Raw genomic sequence first — 20,430 nt, 5'->3', positions numbered from 1 at the left:
AATAGCTGAAAAATTGTTACAAATATTCCTTATATTAACCAACAATAAAACTATGTTGATTAAAGATTAATTTAGTATTGATTTTAATAAAATACTCTCGGAAAAGAAGGAATTTTAAAGAAAAATTAAGAGCCATATCGAAATTATGGACAAGCAGAAATAAAGCCCTATAATGATTCAGACTTTAATTGTACAGAAATTACCATCAATGAGTTACTAAAACCCAAAATAAACTGAGATAAAAACAAATATTCAAGTCAATCATATTGATGGCATTTCTTGCTATAGATTAATAAGTAAAACTTAGAGAATTTTAAATGAATAATCAAAGGAACTTAACGCGACTTAACGCGACAAGAAAATAGAACAAAAAGGAGTAGGGTTACTGTACTGGTTTAAGAGAGTGAGGGGAGTTGGGCGATTATTATTTGTAAGCCATTGTTAGCCTGGTGATATTATTTTTGTTGTGTCATTGTTGATGTCATCACAAATAAAAACTGCTCGAAACACAGATTTTCGTCCAATAAACCACAGATGATACCATTCCCCTTAGGGGTAGTATACCTAGTCTTGTTTGTCGTTATTTCTATTTGTTTAAAGGATGATTTGATTGTCTAGGTTAGTTTTTGTCAGTTCAAGTATTTACTGATTTACGAGTATAACAGTATCTGTTATCTTTATGTTTGCAGTGATTGCTTATTTAATTTTGCTTCATTTTGGGTTTCATTCATAGTATGTAAATTCTGTTCCTTTTCAGTTCAATTTAGACTTATTTCCACTCTGCTCATCATTTAACTTGTCTTTTTACGTCTTTTTAAAAAGTCTTTTTAAAAAAGATTTTTTTTTGAATTTTTTTTTTTTTAATTGATTCACTGTAGAAGAAACACGTGCTGTACAATTGTTGCCCCTTTTTTAAGAGCACAATGCTTAGTATCAAGCAGTTCATGGTAAAGAACTATAAGTAAGGAGCGATCTGGCTAAATAGTAACCGAAACTCTAAAAAATAGAGTTTTAATAACAATAGACACATCAAAAGAATTGAATTTCGATGCTTATCTAAAATATTTAAGATTCGTCAAGTTTTCTGTTACCCATTAAAAGTTAAGAGGCTAAGAAAAAATATCCAAATTTCAAAAAAGGGATATTTTAAAAATAATCCCATCAGATTAAGTATATCAGAGAACCCTGCCGTAAAGGTTTCAAGCTCCTATATACAAAAATGGGGTATTTTGCTTCGCCGGACTCACGGATGCGTGTTTATTTTTTTTTCTCTAGGGGTAATAGTATCGAACCATTGAACACATAGGATCGGAAAACTTGCTCATTTGATTTACAAATTAAAAGTTCTAGTGTCCTTCTTAATTAAAGGAAAATAATGGAGGGCAGCTACTCCCCACTACCGTGCCCTTTTTCTCCAATGTCGCCAGATCAAAATTTTGGGATAGCCATTTTCTTCAGCATAGTCAAAAGCTTTAGTATTTATGTCTTTGAGAATAACTTGACCCCATCCAGTTCCGGAGGAAGGGCTGTGAGCTATGAGCTTTGGCCATTGTTTAGTGTGGTTATTGGGAAGTACACAGGTATTTTTTTTTGGGGGGGGGGATTTTTTCTGGTGGAAGGATTACGCGAGAAGATCTTTCCATGGAGAAAGTTTTTGTGGGAGAAAGTGAGTTTTCCATGGAGAAGGAGCCGGGTTTCCCGGCATTATTTAAAAAACGATCATAAATTAAAAAAAAAGTTTTTCAATTGAAAGTAAGGAGGACTATTTAAACTTAAAACAAACAGAAGTTATAACGTATGTGAGCGGGTTGCCCCTTCCTCGATACCTCGCTCAATAGGCTTAAGGTTTTGTTTTAGAACTTTTAAAAAGTCTTTGTGTTGTATTAATTATTCTTAAGAAATTGTCTCAGAAAGTCAAACTTTAGCGTTAAAAGTGAGGTATTGGGGAGAGTTATAACCCCTCGTATACGTAATAGTTTCTTATCGTTTTGAGTTTTAATGTTACTCTTAGGTGATTATTTTTTTTTTTATTTAATCGTAAAAGCAACAAAAAATGTCAAGGCCTGGATTCTTATTTTGAAATTTCTCAAATGTGGTTTTTGCAAAGAGACATATAATTGTTAGCACAAATGTTTTAAACCTACCTTGTGAAAATAAACTTAACTTTTAAAGTGTTCTATAAACAACTACAATCAGGCTAATCATCATGATTTTAGTTTTGTGATACAAGTAACGTTGCTTTTGATCCCACTATTACTTAAATTTATTTTTGAAACAAATTTTATTTTTTAACTTCTCAAATTAATGCACCGCTTCTAACCAACAAAAGAAAAAAAAAGATTTTAGGATTTTCTGAAAATTATGGCACACTCTATCTAGAAAATGCGATCCGAAGGACATCTTTCAAAATTTAACCCACAAAACAGACTCCATTTACTTTAAAATTGTTTTTGTGGTAAAATTGGAAGTGCTAAGGTAAAATGAAGGGATGTCCCCTATCATTACACTTTTTTGCATTCTCTTATATTCTTTAATAAGAATATCCTCATTCTCTTTCCCTACTGTCAGTTCAAAAGTCATCCCAATATTCTTTCAAGCCAGTAATGACATTTTGCCATTAATCAGCTTTCTTCTTATCTTGAAGAGCAGAAATCCCAGGCTTTTAATTTCCGATTTCGTTCTATGACGAGGTAATAGACTGTTCAAAATACGAAATTCCATAAATTTACTGATTCTATTTAATTCGTTTAAAATATTAACTGGCAGTTAATTATATTCTAGATGAATTTGTGTAAGAAACCTTATTAAATTTTCTCCGTGGTGAAAAAGGCGATTTGTCTTCAGCTCAAGGGTGCTAACTGGGTCAATTAGGGGAGTGGGGCACTTTTTTAGCACTATCAGCAAAAACTAAAAATTGTATTTCCCTAGATTTCGAAAAATATCTTTGTTTTATATTTTCATGAAAAACTGAAAATATTCTTGCCTTCTCCCTAATTTTCTTGAATTGGTGCCCCAGCTTAAAACTCATCTGTCAAATTTTTCAGCCTTTGCTGGCAGCTCCCTCTTCCTGCTTTGTCTTATTTCTTTTTTCTTCTTTCGGTTCCAATTTGATTGTGTTCAGGAAGGATGAGATTCATATTACTAATATATAGGTTAATTAGCAATCTAAATTGTTTATTGTTTAACAATGTGTTACCTAGGTTCCAAATCACCGAGAAGGTGATATTCCGATATTTATGAAGATTTTTAAAAAATATTCTTCAACGACCCCTATATTCGACTTTTACTTTTCAGTTTATTCAATTTTCTGATTCTAAATACATTCGTTTTTCATAGGTCATTTCAACAAATGTTCGAATATAAGGTTAAATATAAGTTACAAAGTTCTAGTAAAAATATAATATGGTCTTTAAAATATGCATCGGAAATTAACATATCAATTTGAGTTTTTTTTTATTTTCGTAAAACGAGGTTTAATTATATATAAATAAATAAAATTTCGAAGCATTCATAAGGTTGTTCATATCATAGTCAACACAATGGCGTTGACAAATTATAAAATGAAGAGTTGTTATGTGTTACTTTGCTCCCTAAGGTTCATCGTATTAGAACAAATGGGTGCTGAAACTTGGGAAAGGGCTCAGTTGATGGTTATTCGATTGAGTTCTAATAACCAAGGACACAAATTGATTTGAAGGACATCCTAGAAATTGTTTAACGTCCCAAGTGGCCAAGATGCCCCCAGGTGGCTTATCAAGAAGGAAATACTGACATTTTAGTCAAAATGATGCAAAGATAAAACAAATTGTTCTTCGAGGGCAGCGTGAAAAGCATAGCACCGCGCACTTTAGCCCCTAATTATGCCCCTCTTATTTATAACTTCATTGTAGTATAAAGGCAGGCATGTTTAGAAATTAGTTTTACTTTCGGTTTTTAAATTAGAATTAAAACTAATTTCAATTTCGTAATTAGAACCTCGGGAGAATGTTTAAACTTAAACCTATGCTTCAATGGCGGAAAGTTAGCCAATGAACCCTTCATTATCAAACCCCACCTCAAATCAAAGTTTTGGCTAATTTGTACACTTTACCTCTGTTGAATTATAATTGTCCAGTCTTTATTTAAGGGATGAGTCTAAAAATTGGTATGATAATAATTAAATCAATTAATTCATATCAATGTTTAGTATTTACAAGACTATCTCTGCACATATTCCCAAAATCTCTACGATGAAGGATTTTTGATAACATTATTTACATCAAAGAATTTGCCTTTTGATTCTAAAGGGTATAATTCATTAAGTTTAAAGTTTCCAACAAAAAGTTTTCATCCTTAAAATATTTGTCTAGTTAAAAAAAATTAAATAAGGGATTTCGCTGAAAACCACACAATCAAATTCAGTACGTTAGAGAGCTTCGAAATAGAGGTATTCAAGATCCTATCAAAAAGAATGTGATATCTCATATTATTTTCGAGAAAGACAGCCACCGATATGTTTATTCGTTTGTTTTTTCCCAGGACCTAGTAGTCCTTGAGCAGAAAAGGATTAATTAAAACATGAATTAAAAGTTCTAGTGCCCATGTTAAGAAGCTAAAGAGATCCTGCAATCGCAAAAAGACGTTTTTACCATTTTATGCATAAAACAAAATTTTTCCAGAGGAGGGTCATATTACTATCAAAGAAAAATTCATAGATTACCAATCAATTTAGAATTTTTGAAAAGTATTTATTAACCCTTCCAACATCAGAAGTCAACGAAAGCCACGTGTAAGCGCATTCGTCTATTAATAAGCAAGCAGTCTATGTAGCATAAACGGCAAATAGACACTTCATGCTTCATTTGACAGAGTTTATTCATTTGAGGCTTCAGAAGTGCATGCACAGGAATGTAAAGTTGCACAGCAACTATTAGAGACTTGGATCAGTGAATGTCTATGTAGGTGGAATAGGTACTTAAATCCTTATAAATATTAAATAAAAAAAAGTTCTTTTAACTGAAAGTAAGGAGGGACATTAAAACTTAAAACGAAAAAAAAACTAATCCGTTGAAAGGGGCTTTTTCTCCTCAACGCCCCGCTCTTTACGTTAAAGTTTGACTCTTTCTCTTAACTTTACTTTTTAAAACAGTAAAAATCCCTAGTGTAAAGAGCGAGGTGTTGAGGAGGAAAAGCCCCTTTCATATAAGGAGTAATTTCTGTTCGTTTAATTTCTGAACGTTTTTGAATTAATGTTTAGATTTTGGCTCTCCGCACATGAATAATTAAAACGAAAATTTGCAAATTAATTTTTTTGGTTAAATGGCTTTCTCATGGTTTTAATCGGAAGATTTTGAGAAAAAGGAGTGGAGGAAGTGGCCTAGTTGCCCTACGGATTTTTGATTACTTAAAAAGGCAACTAGAACTTTTAATTTCTTACGAACGTTTTCATTAGTAGAAAATATAAGTAACTTACGGATTAACTTACGGAACGAACTTCTATTATCGTATATTTCTATTACGTATATGAGGGGATTCACCCCTCGTCAATCCTCAAGAATGACCCCTGAATCACAAAGGCCGTAGAATAAATGGTTGAAATTACTAAAAATACTTTAGCGTCAAGAGCGAGGTATTACGAGGAGGTTCAATCCTCATACGCGTAATAATTTCTGTTCGTTTTAAGTTTTGATGCTGCTTCTTACTTTCAGTTGAAAAAACTTTTCATATTTATTTTTTCATTGTTTTTTTAAATAATACTAGAAAATCCTGCGCCCCTTCATTTTAATTATCGCCCCCATGACAAATTCCTACATGGAAAGATCCTTCCACTTAACCCCCCTCTCAACTTCTCCCCCTCCCCAACCAAAAAAGCCCCCAGAATACGCCTATACGCTTCCCAATAACCATAATTATATTATGCAAACACTGGTCAAAGTTTGTGTGACTTGCAGCCCCTCCCACGGGGACTAAGGGGGAGAAAGTCCCCAAAGATATAGTTATTAGGTTTTTCAACTATGGTGAATAAAATGGCTATCTCAGAATTTTGATCCGGAGACTTAGGGGAAAAATGAGCGTGGGAGGGGGCCTAGGTGCCTTCCAATTTTTTGGTCACTTAAAATTGCACCAGAACTTTTAATTCCCGTTAGAAAGAGACCTCCTGCAACCTTCTAGGACCACTGGGTCGATACGATCACCCCTGGGAAAAATAAAAAACAACAACTACCAAATAAACACGCACCCGTGATTGGTCTTCTGGCAAAAAATTAGAATATCCACATTTCTGTAAATGGGAGCTTGAAACTTCTACAGTGGGGTCCTTTGATATGATGAATGCGATGGTGTGATTTTTATTAAGATTCTAAGACTTTGAGAGGGTGTTTCCGCCTATTTTCTAAAATAAGGCAAATTTGCTCAGGCTCGTAACTTTTGATGAGTTAAACCAAACTTGATGAAGCTTATATATTTAAAATCAGCATTAAATGAAATTCTTTTGATGTAACTATTGATATCAGAATTCCATTTTTTAGTTTTTTAGTTACTATTGAGCCGATTCGCTCGTTACTACAGTTCGTTACCACGAACTGTTTGATAAACTTTTAGGGCAAAGTATTCAGAATTTCTGTGGCAGGTTCATCAAAAACGTACGGAAGGAGTAGAGAAAAGGGAGACTTTATAAACAAGCCTCCTTTCATTCCAGACGATGTTTTGGACAATGTGGACCACATCTACACTGTAAACGCCGTAGAATGAAAGATGGTGAAATATTCTATTCAGTGTTGTCAGTGTTGTAAGAGACATTGCAGTGTTGTCAGACTTTGCAGTGAGAGACATTGCAGTGTTATCAGAGACATTGCAGTGTTGTCAGAGACAACACTGCAGCGTTGCATATAGTAAAAAACCATGAAATTTCACCATGTTTAGCTTATTCAAGAACTCTGTTCTTTAGGTTTAAAGCTCCTATGTAAAAATAACTTTTTACCAGAAGAAAGATCACATGTGAGGGTTTTTATTTATTTTTTTTTATTCCGAGGATAATCGTATCATACCAGTTATCCTAGAAGATCGATAGAGAGCTCGTTTGATCGAAAATCAAAATTGTTATTGCCCTTTTATAGTGACTAAAAAGATTGGAGGGCAACTAACCCCCTCCTTTTCCAACTTATCCCCCAAAGACCTCTGATAAGATTTTGAGATAGCCGTTTGAACCAGAATAGTTAAAAGGTCCTAAAACTATGTCTTTGGAGACGACATGACCCCCATAGTCCCAGGAGAAAAGGCTGTAAGTTACACAGTTTGCGCATTCTTCACATATAGTTTGTGTCATTTAGAAACTTACGGATATTATTTTTTTGTGGGGGATATTACGGTTTAATTTACTGTTCGGAAGATAGTTTACACAGGGGATTTCGCGGGTGAAATTTTACAAGAGGGTGGCAAGGAAAAGAGATTTTCTGGTACGATTTGAATAATAGTTTGAAATTAAATATATAAAAAAGTAAAAGTTGTAGTAAAAGTTTTTTACTAAAGACAATGCTGCAATGTTGTCTCTGACAGTTAGAATAGTTTACCTATAGTTACCTATAGTTTACCTATTACCTATAGTTTACCTATAGTTACCTATAGTTTACCTATATCCTTTCATTCTACGGCGTTTACAGTATGGATGTTGTCCACATTGTCCAAAATATCGTCTGGAATGAAAGGAACCTAGTTTAAAGAGTCTCCCTTTTTCTCTGCTCCTTCCATACGTTTTTTGATGGACCTGTCACAGAAAGCCTGAAAACTTTGCCCTAAACGTTTGTAGTGATAAAGGAAAAATATCAGTATCTTTAATAATTTATAGGAATATTTTGAACCAAATTACAATCTGAACTTTCATAAGCTTAAGAAGGACTAAAGTGACAGGAGCGAGGACAAACATGTCGACAAACATCGGTATTGAGCTTCTAGAGCCTAAAATGAAGAGTACTGAATGACAGGCCATTAGAAAGGCTGAGACTAGAGAGGAAAAGGATAGGGCTAATAGTTCCACACCAGTTCTATGCTTTGCCCTTCGCTTTCTCGTGGTAATGCTTCATCATTTTCCTACAACAGAAAAATTTCAAACAACTTGACACGTGTAATCTCGTATAATTGGGCTTCTGGTGAATATATAGAAGAAGTGCACTCCGTAGTGTGGCCTAAAATAATTGCAGATCGAGAAGCAAACGATATAGCAAGTGGTGTCGAAATACCCTGGCGGTTGAAAGAATTCCGTCTACCTATTCTGAAGTTTCTGAAACAATCTCTTGGGCAGATTTATGTTCAGTATAGAACTGATATTCAGTCAAGAGCTTCGCTGCGCAGAATGTACTTTGTAAGTACGTTAGACTGTTAAAAGTAACAACCAAGTCACTCGAACATACAGGAAGTAAATATAGTCCATAAATGTATTGAAAGAAGTCTGAAGTATTCTGAAGTACACACGCCACTGGGCTTGGTGAAGCAGCCCATAAAAGTTAGCAAAAAGCCCTTTACATCATCAATCAAATTAACAAAGTGCCGAATTTTCTCCAGTCCTCCCAAGATCTATAAGTTCACTTATATCCATTTCCCGAAGTTATAAGACTTCAATTTACATAAGACCTTGCCTTACATTAGACTACTCGAAAAGAGTCGGTTACAAACTGTTGTTTTTTGATGAATCAGTTTTTGAAATAAACATTCCTGTGAAGAAAAACTTAAGGCAAAGAAAGACACTTCTCCCACTAAAGTGGTTGAGTGTCTTGTGGTCCCTAAGTTGTTGGATTTCAAACCTGCTATTCCAATAAAAAAAAAATCAAAGATGTGAAGTGAGTCAACAAGTTTATGTCCACACTATATGTGGAGTAAGACAAGCACGTTTTTGGAAGCATAGGTAGAGTCAACAACCCCCTTCTATTGAAGTATAGACAGCAAGCCCAGAAAAAAAGCTGCAAAACCTCTTCCCTCATCGAAATAGCTGAGACGAAGAAAAGAAAATCAGCAATGTCCTCATCAGTTACCTTGCTTCTTTTTTTTACCGAGTAATTGAAATTTCTGAAGTTGGGTTATAATCATTTAGATTAGAATCCATTTTAAAAAAGCAAAGTACAAAAGGGTAGAAATGCCTTGTTCAAGCTCCAAGATAAGCTTTGGGTATTCCTGCGAAAACTTTGACGAAATATTGCTGTGACGAAGTGGAAAAGGAACATAAGTGCGGTCCTGCATTTTGTTCAAAACTGCCTTAGCAGTAAAACCGACGACAAAAATGTCGTATCCGTTTTTCATTTGACATAGTGGACTTCATCCGACAGGACCAAAATTTTATAATTTTGCGGCCTTAAGCTCCCTTACTAGCGGCCTTAAGATTCGTTTTCGAATCTACCGTACATTCAGTTCCAGAAAAAAACAGTTTTTTCTATTGTGTTTATCTTAAAATTTTATAAGGTGCGGATGCGACCATTTTTGCTAACACACAGCGATTGGCACACGGTATAACACCCTCCGTCAGCTTACAGGTAGCCAAGAAAAAATGAACCATTACAATTAGTCCAATAAGACCGACGGCTATAGAATGCATCATTGTTCCATTTTTTCGTGGACGCCAACAGAACTTATATGAAGAAGCTAAAGCCTTGAAAGTGCATTTTTTGGTCAATTTCTTAAGCTTTAATTGAGAAGGACTTTAGATTAATACATGAATATGAAAATGAATATGAATTTACTCTTTGATCTTCCTACATTCTGATGAATTTGTATACAGATGAAAATAGGATGAACCGTGCAATATCGAGGTTAAGAAGGATGAGAGCTAAGCTCTTATTTTGGAGATAATAATTTCTAGCTTAAATGTTAGCTTTACAAATGTCAAAAAATTTTGGTAAAAATTTTGAATTCAGTTCTAAAAGGGAAGCAATAATACTCTCTTATTTAGGAAAATTTTATTTTATTATCAAAAGAATATGCATTTAAAGAAGCGCTTTTTCTCGAAGAATTTGTATCTAAAAGTTAAACTTTTGCGTAAAAAATGGGAATTGAGATGACAGAAATCCCCTATGTATTTAGACTACCCTAGATTTGGCTTCAACCCTTTCAATCCTGAAACTTAATAAGTGCTTATAGAAGTTTTTTTGTTTTAGTGGCTGGTTCTAAAAACTACTGTGTCCAATGATTTAGCTTGGATCGTAATTTCCTTGCAAGTATGACTATTACCTCAGTGTCTTCAAATCGAAAGCACTAACTAAGAAAGGCCATGGGATAAAAAGAATTACGTTTTTCACGAAGTATCAAAAAAGAAACGGCTTGTTGATTTACCTGTTTCGGTCACCTTTGTACCGAAAAACAATTTTTTTTTACAAAAGTAAAGAGCGAAGCTATGTTTTGAGCAGAACAAAAAGAAAAAATTCAAGAAATTTGGAACTTTCACGAATGATACTCGCGCTATAATTGGGGTGAAAGGGGGACGACTCTCAGTTCATATATCAAGTAACTACTGTTCCTTTGGATGATTGGGTAACTTATGATTTTATTCGAAAGTCTTAATTGAATGAACAATTAATATTGACCTTCCACTGATGATAAAAATTTAAGCAAATTTCTGAATGTAAAATCTTTGTAGTTATATCGCAAGCAAAGAGTAAATAGATTAAATCATTTAATATTTTTTGAAATTTACATTTTGGACGTTTCTACCCCAAGAAGTTTTTAAACATTCCCTTTGCCACTGTATTATCATAGTCGTCAAACAGACTACACATTAAGTTCTAAACCAATTCCTCGCCAGTCTAAGTAGCACTATATTGTCTTTGAATAGTCACTATAAGTTAATTTCTTGGTGTTGCAACATTACGAATTTCATCCCCCTTTTGGCCAGTTGATCATCCCCTCATTATGCCTGGAAGTTTCAGCTCGATACCGTAAGACGTTCCAAAGAAATTGCTGATACACCCTTTTGACAATATGTATACATATAGTACCTTTCTTTTTAGTTCAACTTTCCATTAAACATTCCTGAAATTTTCACTTCAATATCCTCAGCCTTGATAGCACTTGCTATAGAAGCAGCAATTGTAGCTGTTTAAGTAGTTGTAGCAGCAGTAGTAGTAGTGCTATCATTCAAATATTGCCTTTGCGGTCAATTGATCAACCCCTTACAATTTCCAGAACATTCAAATTAGAACACTCGGACATTCTTGAGTTACACCCTTTTGACAAGTCATATATACATTACGTGTTTTGACTTAGTTCAACACTCCCCCGAATATTCTCTGAGAAGTTCACCTGAATACCTTTCTTTTTTTGGACACAAAAGGTGAAACATGCCGACCTTTCTCAATAAACAATACTATATGTAAACAAGGGACGCACTGTATGACTTTATGCCCTTGCCCGGAGGGTTATGGGGGGATGACCCAGAAGACATTGTTACTGTGCTTTTCAACTATACTGAACGAAATAGCTATCTGAAGATTTTGATTCGATGTTTTTGGAAAATTGACGGGCAGTTGCCCTCCAATCACTTTTGACACTTTGAAAGGACAATTAAAAAGAAACTAGACTTTTCAATTTTCAACCAAATCTCCCCCCTCCAAAGTTTATACGACCAGTCCTTCTACAGAAGCAGTCCAATATGTTAACAATGGGCAACTTGCTTAGGTTACAGCCTTTGCCACAGGGACTTTGTGTATTTGTCAATGGGCAACCAACACAACTTATAGCCCTTGCTGCGAGGGCTGCGGGAATGGCCAAAATTGGAACCACAGTTATTTGAGCTTTGGACTATTTTGAACAAAATGGCTGTCTCAAAGTTTTGATCAGAAGCATTTAGGGGAAAAGGGCGAGCGGGGGGAGTGGCTGCCTTCCGATCATTTTTTACTCTTAAAAAAGGAACTAGAGCTTTCAATTTCAAATCAAAAGAATCCCCTCAGAAGCTTATACGACCACCCACTCCGTACAAACATTATATAACCCCGAAAGATAACTTACAACCCTTGCCCACTGGCTCTGGGAGGTCATACAAGTCCTGGAGGCCTAGTTATATGATCTTTGGACCATTTTGAACAAAAACACCATCCTAAAATTTGATCGGGTTCATTTTTGGGAAATAAGGCGTGGGAGGCTACTTACCCTCCAATCACTTTTAATTCTTAAAAAGGGCACTAGAACTTCTGATTTCCACGACCATCTATTCCATAAACAACTTGTATGCCTCTGGGGCATAGCTTGCAACCCTTGTCCCTAGGCTCTTGGAGGCTGTGTTAGCCCTGTAGGCCTTGTTATATGATATTTGAACAATTTTGAAAAAGTGGTCATCTAAAAATTTTGATCTGATACATTTGGGCGAAAAGAGGGCATGGGGGTGCTAGTTTCTCTTCAGTTAATTTTGACGCTTCAAAAAGGCACTAGAACTTCTGGTATCCAATTGAATGAGCCCCCTCTGAACTTTTTTATGAACAGCCCCTTGGATAAAAACCTTGTATGTTAATAATAGGCAACTAACATAACTTACAGCCCTTGAAGTGAGGGCTATAAAGGGGGATTGTCATCAGCAAAGCCGTAATTACCATGCCTTTTAATTATAGTAAACATAATGGCTATGTTAAAATTTTGATTAGACAGATTTAGTAAAATGATTGGCCTAAGGGGTACTGGTTGCCCTCCAATTACTTTCGGCTCTTAGAAAGGGCACTCGGACTTTAAATTTTTAATCGAATGAGTTCCTTCCGAAGATTCTACGAAGACTCTTTCTATACGAAGTTCCTGATCAGAAAAAAATAAATAATACATTGTGGCCCACTTTGCTCTTTATTTAGGCAGTGCTATTGCGCTGCCTATGAACTATGATAGGCAAATGATACAAAATACATCAGTTACCAAATAGCTCAAATTGTTTACGCAAGAATTTGTGTGGCCGTATATGGCTTTATATACCTTACATATGTTTGCATTTATCTCATTACGCGTTTATATCATTTATCAAAACTTTAGCATATAGGGAGCAGGAGGGCAGCCCCTCTAATGTACAGGATAATTTATATATATTTTAAGTTTAACACTGACCTATAGTTCCATTGCAAATATTATTTTATTTGATTTAATATAGTTAATGCCGAATACAGTTTGGTATTCCAAATTAAAAAACAGTTTCGGGGCATTATTTCAAGAATTGAGTAGGAAATAATAAATGAATTTCAGTATAACTAACTTAAGAAAATGATACAAAAGGCTTCGTAATTCAAAAGGTTTTGAATTACGAAGTCTTGGAGGGAATTTTGAATTCCCTCCATGGGAAAATTTTAGGCGAAACAAAAGGGGATAATTTTCAACTGGAGGGGGGGGTGCATTGGACATCTTTTCGATGTCCAATGTCTCTAATTACATTAGAGTCTCTAATGCCTATTAGTAAAGTTAGCCCAGTAAAATTACATGTAAAAAATTACACAAAAGGGTTTTTCCGTATGTGAATCAAGGTATGGGGACGCGAATTTCCACGGGGAGGAGGAGGAGGAGAGATACGTTGGCTACTGTTATTCTGTATAATGTTTGCTTCACCAAGCAAAGCTAGGCCCCCTGGTACCATTTGACTATGTAACCAAGTCTTGTTCAATGGCAGGCTCAACAATAATCTTTGCAAGGACAATATTAGGCAAATCTGTAGAAGGAGAGAACATCATTTCACCAAACAATGATAAAACATTTTTTAAACTTTTCCAGATACAACAAATTAAAAAAAAAATAATTCCACTTTCATATAATGGCAAGTGAATTCACTAAAAGTTTTCTGAATTGAGTTCGATGGAAATGCTTCAATAAAAAAAAATAACAATAATAAAAGAATGCTCTTATTTAATTATCTGATAGAAATTGCTTGCACTTTCCAGGTTAAATGCGAGAAAGAGGAATTCAATTGAAAATTTTGACCATTTTTTAAGTCTTGCCTGGAAATCCATCTCCCTCTCCCCTCTGTGGGTAATTTTCTCTGTGAAATTCCTTCTCCCTGTCCTACGAAAAATTCTTCTTATATGGGAAATATATGGGAATATATTTCTTATATGGGAAATTCCACCATGTTAAATTCTTCTCGCACAAAATTCCCCCTAATATTCCCCCTGAACAATTCCTTTCTCTCTGAAAATTCCCCCCGGAAAATTTCCCCTGGATTATTCCAATTGGAAAACTCTTTTTATAATCATTTGTTTTTGTTTAATTTCTTATTGATTTTCAAACCTTGCTGGATATCCCCCCTCCATGAACAATTTACCCCGGGAAATCTTCCACTGAAGGTTCCCCCTGCAAAAATTCGCCCCACAGAAAATTTTTCCCAGGAAAAAAATTTCCAATTATAAATAACAAACAATATATCTAAACAATAGACAATTGGGACAATATACCACCCTTCATTTCATCCCCATCATGTCATCCCAATAGGCATAGTTCTTGGACCTTTCAGCTATGCTGAACCAAGTGGCTAACTCTAAATATTGGTCAGACATGTTTGGGAGAAAGAGGCGTGTGAGAGGGGGTGTCTAGCGGTCCTCCAGTCTTTTGGTCACTTAAAAAGGACATTATCATACAATTCTGTAACAAACAGTTATAGATAGTACCATGTAGTGACTGAAAAACATATTTTATCGTTAAACTAGCATAAGCAACAATGTGTTAAAACACTGGTAATTGCGCTATTTTAATAACAACTATTGGAGTTGACAACATTTCTATGCCAAAACTACCAATACATTTATTCATAATACATTGTTCAATAGAATAAGCCACACCAATATTACCGATGTAACCTTAACGTCTGTTACTCTGTCAATGCTCCAGCTAATTATAAGTACGCTACTTTACAATGGATCAGATTCAATTACGTAATGTGGACTTAACATAGAACGATCTGTCTTTTTCTGTGCCATTTTACAGAGGTTGGTTGTAAAAAGATGGAAGGAGACTCATTCGGCTTTAAATTGAAAGCTATATTGAATCTTACAAAGCTCAAAAAGGTATTGGAGGACGCTCCCCCATCCACTATGTCATTTCTAGCCCTCTGGCGCCACTGAGGCCCAACAAACATTGGAATAATATTTTGAGATCATTATTTCACTTAGACGAATAGAAATTCTGGAATTACGCCTTCAAAAAGAAAAAGCTCATGGGACCGAAGGGTGGGGGGCTTCCAATTATTCCAATCAAGCAAAGGAGGGCATACCGAATACCTGATAATTATTAAAAAAAAGTTCTGAATTTGCAAAAAAACAAGGCAAGTTTTCTACTAACCCGGCTTGACAAGGAGCTACATCCTGACTTGATGCACACGATTCCTAAGTCTTGACTTTGTAGAAAAAAAAATATACGTGCCGAATCACTTGCTAAAACTAGCTAAAGCCAAGCGAATTTTGGTTTGTCGCTGCAAAAACAAGCTAAGTTGTGACTCATGTAAAAATTAGCCATGTTTGCTCTGCTTAATTGCCTTGGTTTCAAGATAAGCTAATTTCCAAATCTGTTCAAACTTGGTCCATGTCCTCTGCTGGAACAAGGACGAGTGAAGTCTTGTTTCTGTGCGCAAATAGCACACGTATTGACTTGAAGCCTAACAGGCTAAGTGACACCCCAGCATGAACACTAGATGAAGTCCGAACCGGTTTAAAGACAAGCCAAGCTCCAGCTACACAATAACTTGGTACAAAGAGCTAAGCTTGACCGGGTCCGAACACAAGGTAGGTCAGATCTATAAACATACTTGACAAAAAACGGCCTTGCTTGCCTTTACTCGTTGTGACAAAAGTATCTAATCTGAGCTGAAGATTTAGCCAAAACTTTGTGAAACCACCCAATTCCTGACTCATCTAGCTAAAAACCTATCCAAGTTCTGATTCGATACAAAAAAAGCTAAGTTTGGATTCAGATAAAGGAATGAGCTAATAGCAAACTAAGTACAAAAACAAACTAAATCCTGAGTCGGAGCAAAAACGATATATGTCCAAATTGTGAAATTTTGTGTGAAAGCGAGTGAAGTTCAAGCTTAGTTCATATTAGCTACCTCGGGTTGTGAAAAGAGTTGATGCAAAATCGAGTTAAGCCTTGGTCTATAGAAAAAGAAGCTGAGAGCTTCTCGAGTACAAATTAAGTTGATTTTTTAACTCGGCAAGCCCAAATCTAAGATAGCATATCATGATTGTTACTATTAAAGGGCCAATGAGATATTTTAGCGCGTCTTGGATAATTGCCAAAAACTCCTATCCTATGATATACCAGATAAATATATCAAAATGATTAGTGCTATGGACGAGAATCACATTGCTTCGTTAAGGTAGGAAATAAGGCTAGTAGCTGTATTTGCTTGAAATTAAGAGTTAAGCAGAGTTGTAGCCTATCCACACTTATGTGGATCATTTAGATGGACTTTGTCCTAAGGAGTTCAGCAAAGACAATAGAAAAACACGGATTCAAATGGGGATATAAGACTCTCCTAGACTTAGAATATGTTCATGAATCAAGCATTCTAGATGAAAGTGTTAGCAAAATGAATGAGCATTTAGAGGTTATGTGAGTTCAGCGTGCGAGAATGGGGTTGAAAATTAATGTAAAAAACACTCATTCAATAAGACTAGGCATAGGTGAAGAGGTGATGTTGGGTATTCAGAAGATCGATCAATTTTACATCTTCACTTACCTAGGTGGTATTATTAGTAAGGATGGTGCGTGCAGTGAAGATTTTAAAAGTAGAATTGCCAAGGCCAAGTTTGATTTTTTCACAGCTGAAAAGAGTTTCGAAGAATAGGAATATAAATTTGCGTACCAAAATTATAATATTGGAAGATACAGTGATGACAGTGGCCAAGTATGGCTCTGAAGCGTGAGAACTCAGAAACACAGAGGAGGATTTGCTAGATTTTCCCCTAAGAAATCACCTTACGGATTTTTTTGGGTACCCGACTGACAGACCGTATCTCAAACAGTAAGCTGTCTGAAAAATATTGTTCAATCCCTCTTTTTAGGTTTAAAATACGAGAAACAATAAGATGGCTAGGACAAGTTCTGCTAATGAAGGATGATTTATTGCCAAAGATTGTCCTTGTCGGCAAACTGTCCAGGGCCGAACGAAAAGCAAGTCATCCCAGAATGAGGCGGGAGGATGTCTTAAGGAAAAGTTTAAGAGAAATTGACTTCTTGGGAGGGAGTAAAGAGACATGGTTTGAATAGATTCGGATGGAGGAGGAGCGTGCGTAGCTTTGTTAACCTCTGGCGGCTTGATGCTGCTGTAAGTTTAAAGTAGTAGCAGTGTTATCAGTTTGCTAATCTTTTCTTAAAAGAGGGATTAGCAGAATAATGCACATTAGGAGGGTCAAAGTGTGATTGAACATACATTGCTTGTTGCTTTCACAATGAATACAGTTTAACAATCGGTTTTTGACAATTATTAGAAATTTGAAAATATCAGATACGGCAAAACAGTAATAATACACAGTTTACAACATTAAATAAAGTAATACATAGTTTACATCAGCATCAGAAAATATCATCGTTTCAGTATGCAGAAAAGCAGAAAAATAAAAATGGTGTCTAGTAAATTTTAAACCACTAACAGTACTAAAACTTCACATTTTGGACGAAAGCATTAGAGGAAATGTTGGGTAGCCAAAATTTCCAAAATTCGCCAAATTAAAATCATTCTAAATAAATTTACCTCTCGAGAAGAATTTTGCTTCTTCAAGAAATTTCGTATTAGAAAGAGTACTATAACAGTACTATAACAGTACTATAACAGTATAATATAGCCGTCCTGGCCGAGTGGGTTGGTGCGCTGGATTCGGGATACTTTGTCTGAGAGGACCCGGGTTCAAATCCCAGTGTACCCAATTCTTCGGTCTGGGACGGGGGTCAGTGGTATGACCCTGTAAGCTTAGCCAGAGTCGACCCAGCTCTAATTGGGTACCTGGAGAAATCTGGGGAAGGTAAACAGGAAGGGTGTGCGAAAGCACAGGATGGCTGGCCCCCAGCCCCCCATTGCACTTCCTGGCTGAAGGGCCAAGAAACGGAGATCAGCACCGCCGGTAAGGACTGTTAAGTCTAACGCCGTATCCTTTACCTTTACCTTTACCTTTTACTATAACAGTATCTTATGATGTTGTTCTTTTTCATCAGGATTGTACACTCATATAGGAATTGTTAACCGTTTTTCATGAGAAATTGTTTTATATTAATAATTATTATACGTATTATAATCAAAGTATTCATTTTTAGAATTTCAATTACTATTGACAAGAGTCACTATTTACTTACTTTTATCTACTATGAATGAGCTGATATTTTTAAACGTGTTTTTAATTGTCTTTGGATCAAAAGCTCAGAATTATTTATCAATAAACTGATGAACTTAATAATATCAACTTAGATTTTTCTTTTCATGCGGAGTGGAATGGTTTACCGTCTTCTCTTTCTACTGTCCATTAGACATTAGGCGTCTGTTGTTAGATGAGTCATGTAACTTTCCTTCAAGTGAAGTCACTTACTGTTTATGAAGTTAATTCCAGTAAATATTAATAGTATCCTATTAGATAATCCATTCATTCTTCTAATATTTCACGAAACACCCCCTTACCATCTTCTTAGGAGTGCTGTATCTCACTGCTTACTTTTTTCCCAAAAATCTCTAGGAAAACATGGACAACTGGCGCAGAATCCTTAGATGGATACACTTTCTTTGCAGAGTATCACTTTCCTTTTGCGTGAGGTAAAACAAAAGGCTTAATTGAAGAAGTGATTCGTTAAGATTTGTTACTCAAGAAAGCAATTTTAAAAACCTATCACAAAATGAAAAGAGTATAAAGAAAAAAACAAGAATAATTCTAGCCAGTGAATATGGATTAATAGTATGCAAATATGTTGAATAAGACTTCCTTGCAACCGCCCTCAGTGCAAAAAAAAAGAAATAATCAGTAATTTTTTTTCTCTTCTGAGTTGATGGCCCCTGTGTTTTGTTAGTGGTGTGTGATTTTCCTCTCTGCACTTTGCTCCCAGACCTCAGGTATGTTCTGTATGTTTTTTTGTTTTTGTTTTGTTTTTTTTCTTTCTTTTTTTCTCCTTCTAGTTGTTGCTTATTAGTAGGGGAAAGATACGGAAAAAAATGGTTGAACCAGGAAAAAATTGGTACAGAAATTATTTATGCACCACTGTGTTCAGAAAAGAGAGCTCTACAACATATCAAAAATCTAAAATCTCCATCCCGTTGCGAAATTCCCTCTGTTTTCACGTTTTTTGCGCCTATTTTTTAGATAATTCCAGAATCCGAGAATGAGGAACCGTGAAAAGAAAAGTAGTTTATTGATGGTTTCCCTTTTAAGAAACGATTGTTTTTGTGCTCTTTTATCAGACAGAAACATCACGTTTAATCATTTAATTCTTTTTATGTTTTGTTTTTGTTTTTGTATGAAGTAAAAAAAAAAAAAAAAAAAAATCAAGCGACACACGATCACGGGGTATTTTTCGAAGAGGAGCACGAATTTTTCGGTACAGAATGAGGGTTTTCGTTGTAACATTCACCGACAGCTCACTTATTCCCAGTTCTCTTTTTTAGATGGCTGAGACCGCAGTTTTATGTCCCCTTTGTGAAGGTTCAATAGACACCTCAGAATCGTCGGTGCTGGCAGAAAAAGGAGCTACGGCGATCAATGAAGCTAGCAAAACGAGAGGTACCAGCATCTCTGTCGAGGCAGGGAACCAAGTCTATGTTGCTTGCAGAAAGACTTTCACAAACAAAATATACCTGTCGAAAATTGAGAATGAGAGACGACGAACCTTGCAAGAAAAGACGGAAGCAGAAACAGTGGTACTCCCGATCACGGACTCCAAGTTTCAACTTCCAAGAGAGTTGCTTTTTCTGCACTACAAGGATAAATCTCCAAACTACCCACAGAAAAGGACACGAGTGGTACAAGGTTCGGACTAAAGACTTTGAAGAGAGTATAAAGGCAGTGTGCAAAAGCCGTGATGATGATTGGTCAAATAACGTTTTCCACCGAATATGTGCAGTGTCAGACCAGCACGCAGTTGACGCCATTTATCACGCAGCCTGTTCTTCTATGTTTCCATTAAATAAGAGCATTCCAGCCAGATTTGCGACGCAAGAACTTTTTGGAATACTCGAAGATACTGAGCCAGATAAAAAAGTCCAAAAAGGGGGAGGCCAGTGACCAGCTAGTATTTGCAACTATTGACGGTAAGGCTGACGTGGTGACATTCAAAGAAAAAAGCATCAGCGATACTCCAGAATTTTTATTACTTGGACAAAACCGATAACGAAGAGAGTGAGAAAATCAACCTTATTAGAGCAGCAGCAAAGATTATCAAAAGTGATATCAAAGGACTGCCAGCACAGAAGGAATCATAAATAACCGCAAAGCAGATTTCTTCTGGAGAACAGCTGGAAGGCTCTTACCTGATAGCCTAATGGTG

At 35.7% G+C, this 20,430-nt stretch overlaps 1 protein-coding gene across 2 annotated transcripts in view; it reads right to left on the bottom strand.

Annotated features, from left to right (window-relative positions):
• The window catches only part of LOC136031503 (acetylcholine receptor subunit alpha-like), a 166,905-nt gene extending 148,300 nt beyond the window's left edge, over positions 1-18,605 (bottom strand). Inside the window, exon 1 of one of the 2 annotated variants that reach the window (XM_065711163.1) lies at positions 18,489-18,605. In XM_065711163.1, coding sequence (XP_065567235.1) covers positions 18,489-18,546 — 58 coding nt within the window. In that variant the 5' untranslated portion in view covers positions 18,547-18,605. The remainder of the gene's footprint in view (positions 1-18,488) is intronic. The other variant, XM_065711164.1, reaches the window with a different exon arrangement.
• Between the last annotated feature and the right edge of the window lie 1,825 nt (positions 18,606-20,430).

This window comes from Artemia franciscana, chromosome 9 (assembly GCF_032884065.1).
Source record: "Artemia franciscana chromosome 9, ASM3288406v1, whole genome shotgun sequence".
Lineage (NCBI taxonomy): Eukaryota > Metazoa > Arthropoda > Branchiopoda > Anostraca > Artemiidae > Artemia > Artemia franciscana.
The sequence above is the reverse complement of the archived record's forward strand: the minus strand, read 5'-3'. Positions and strand labels throughout refer to the sequence as shown.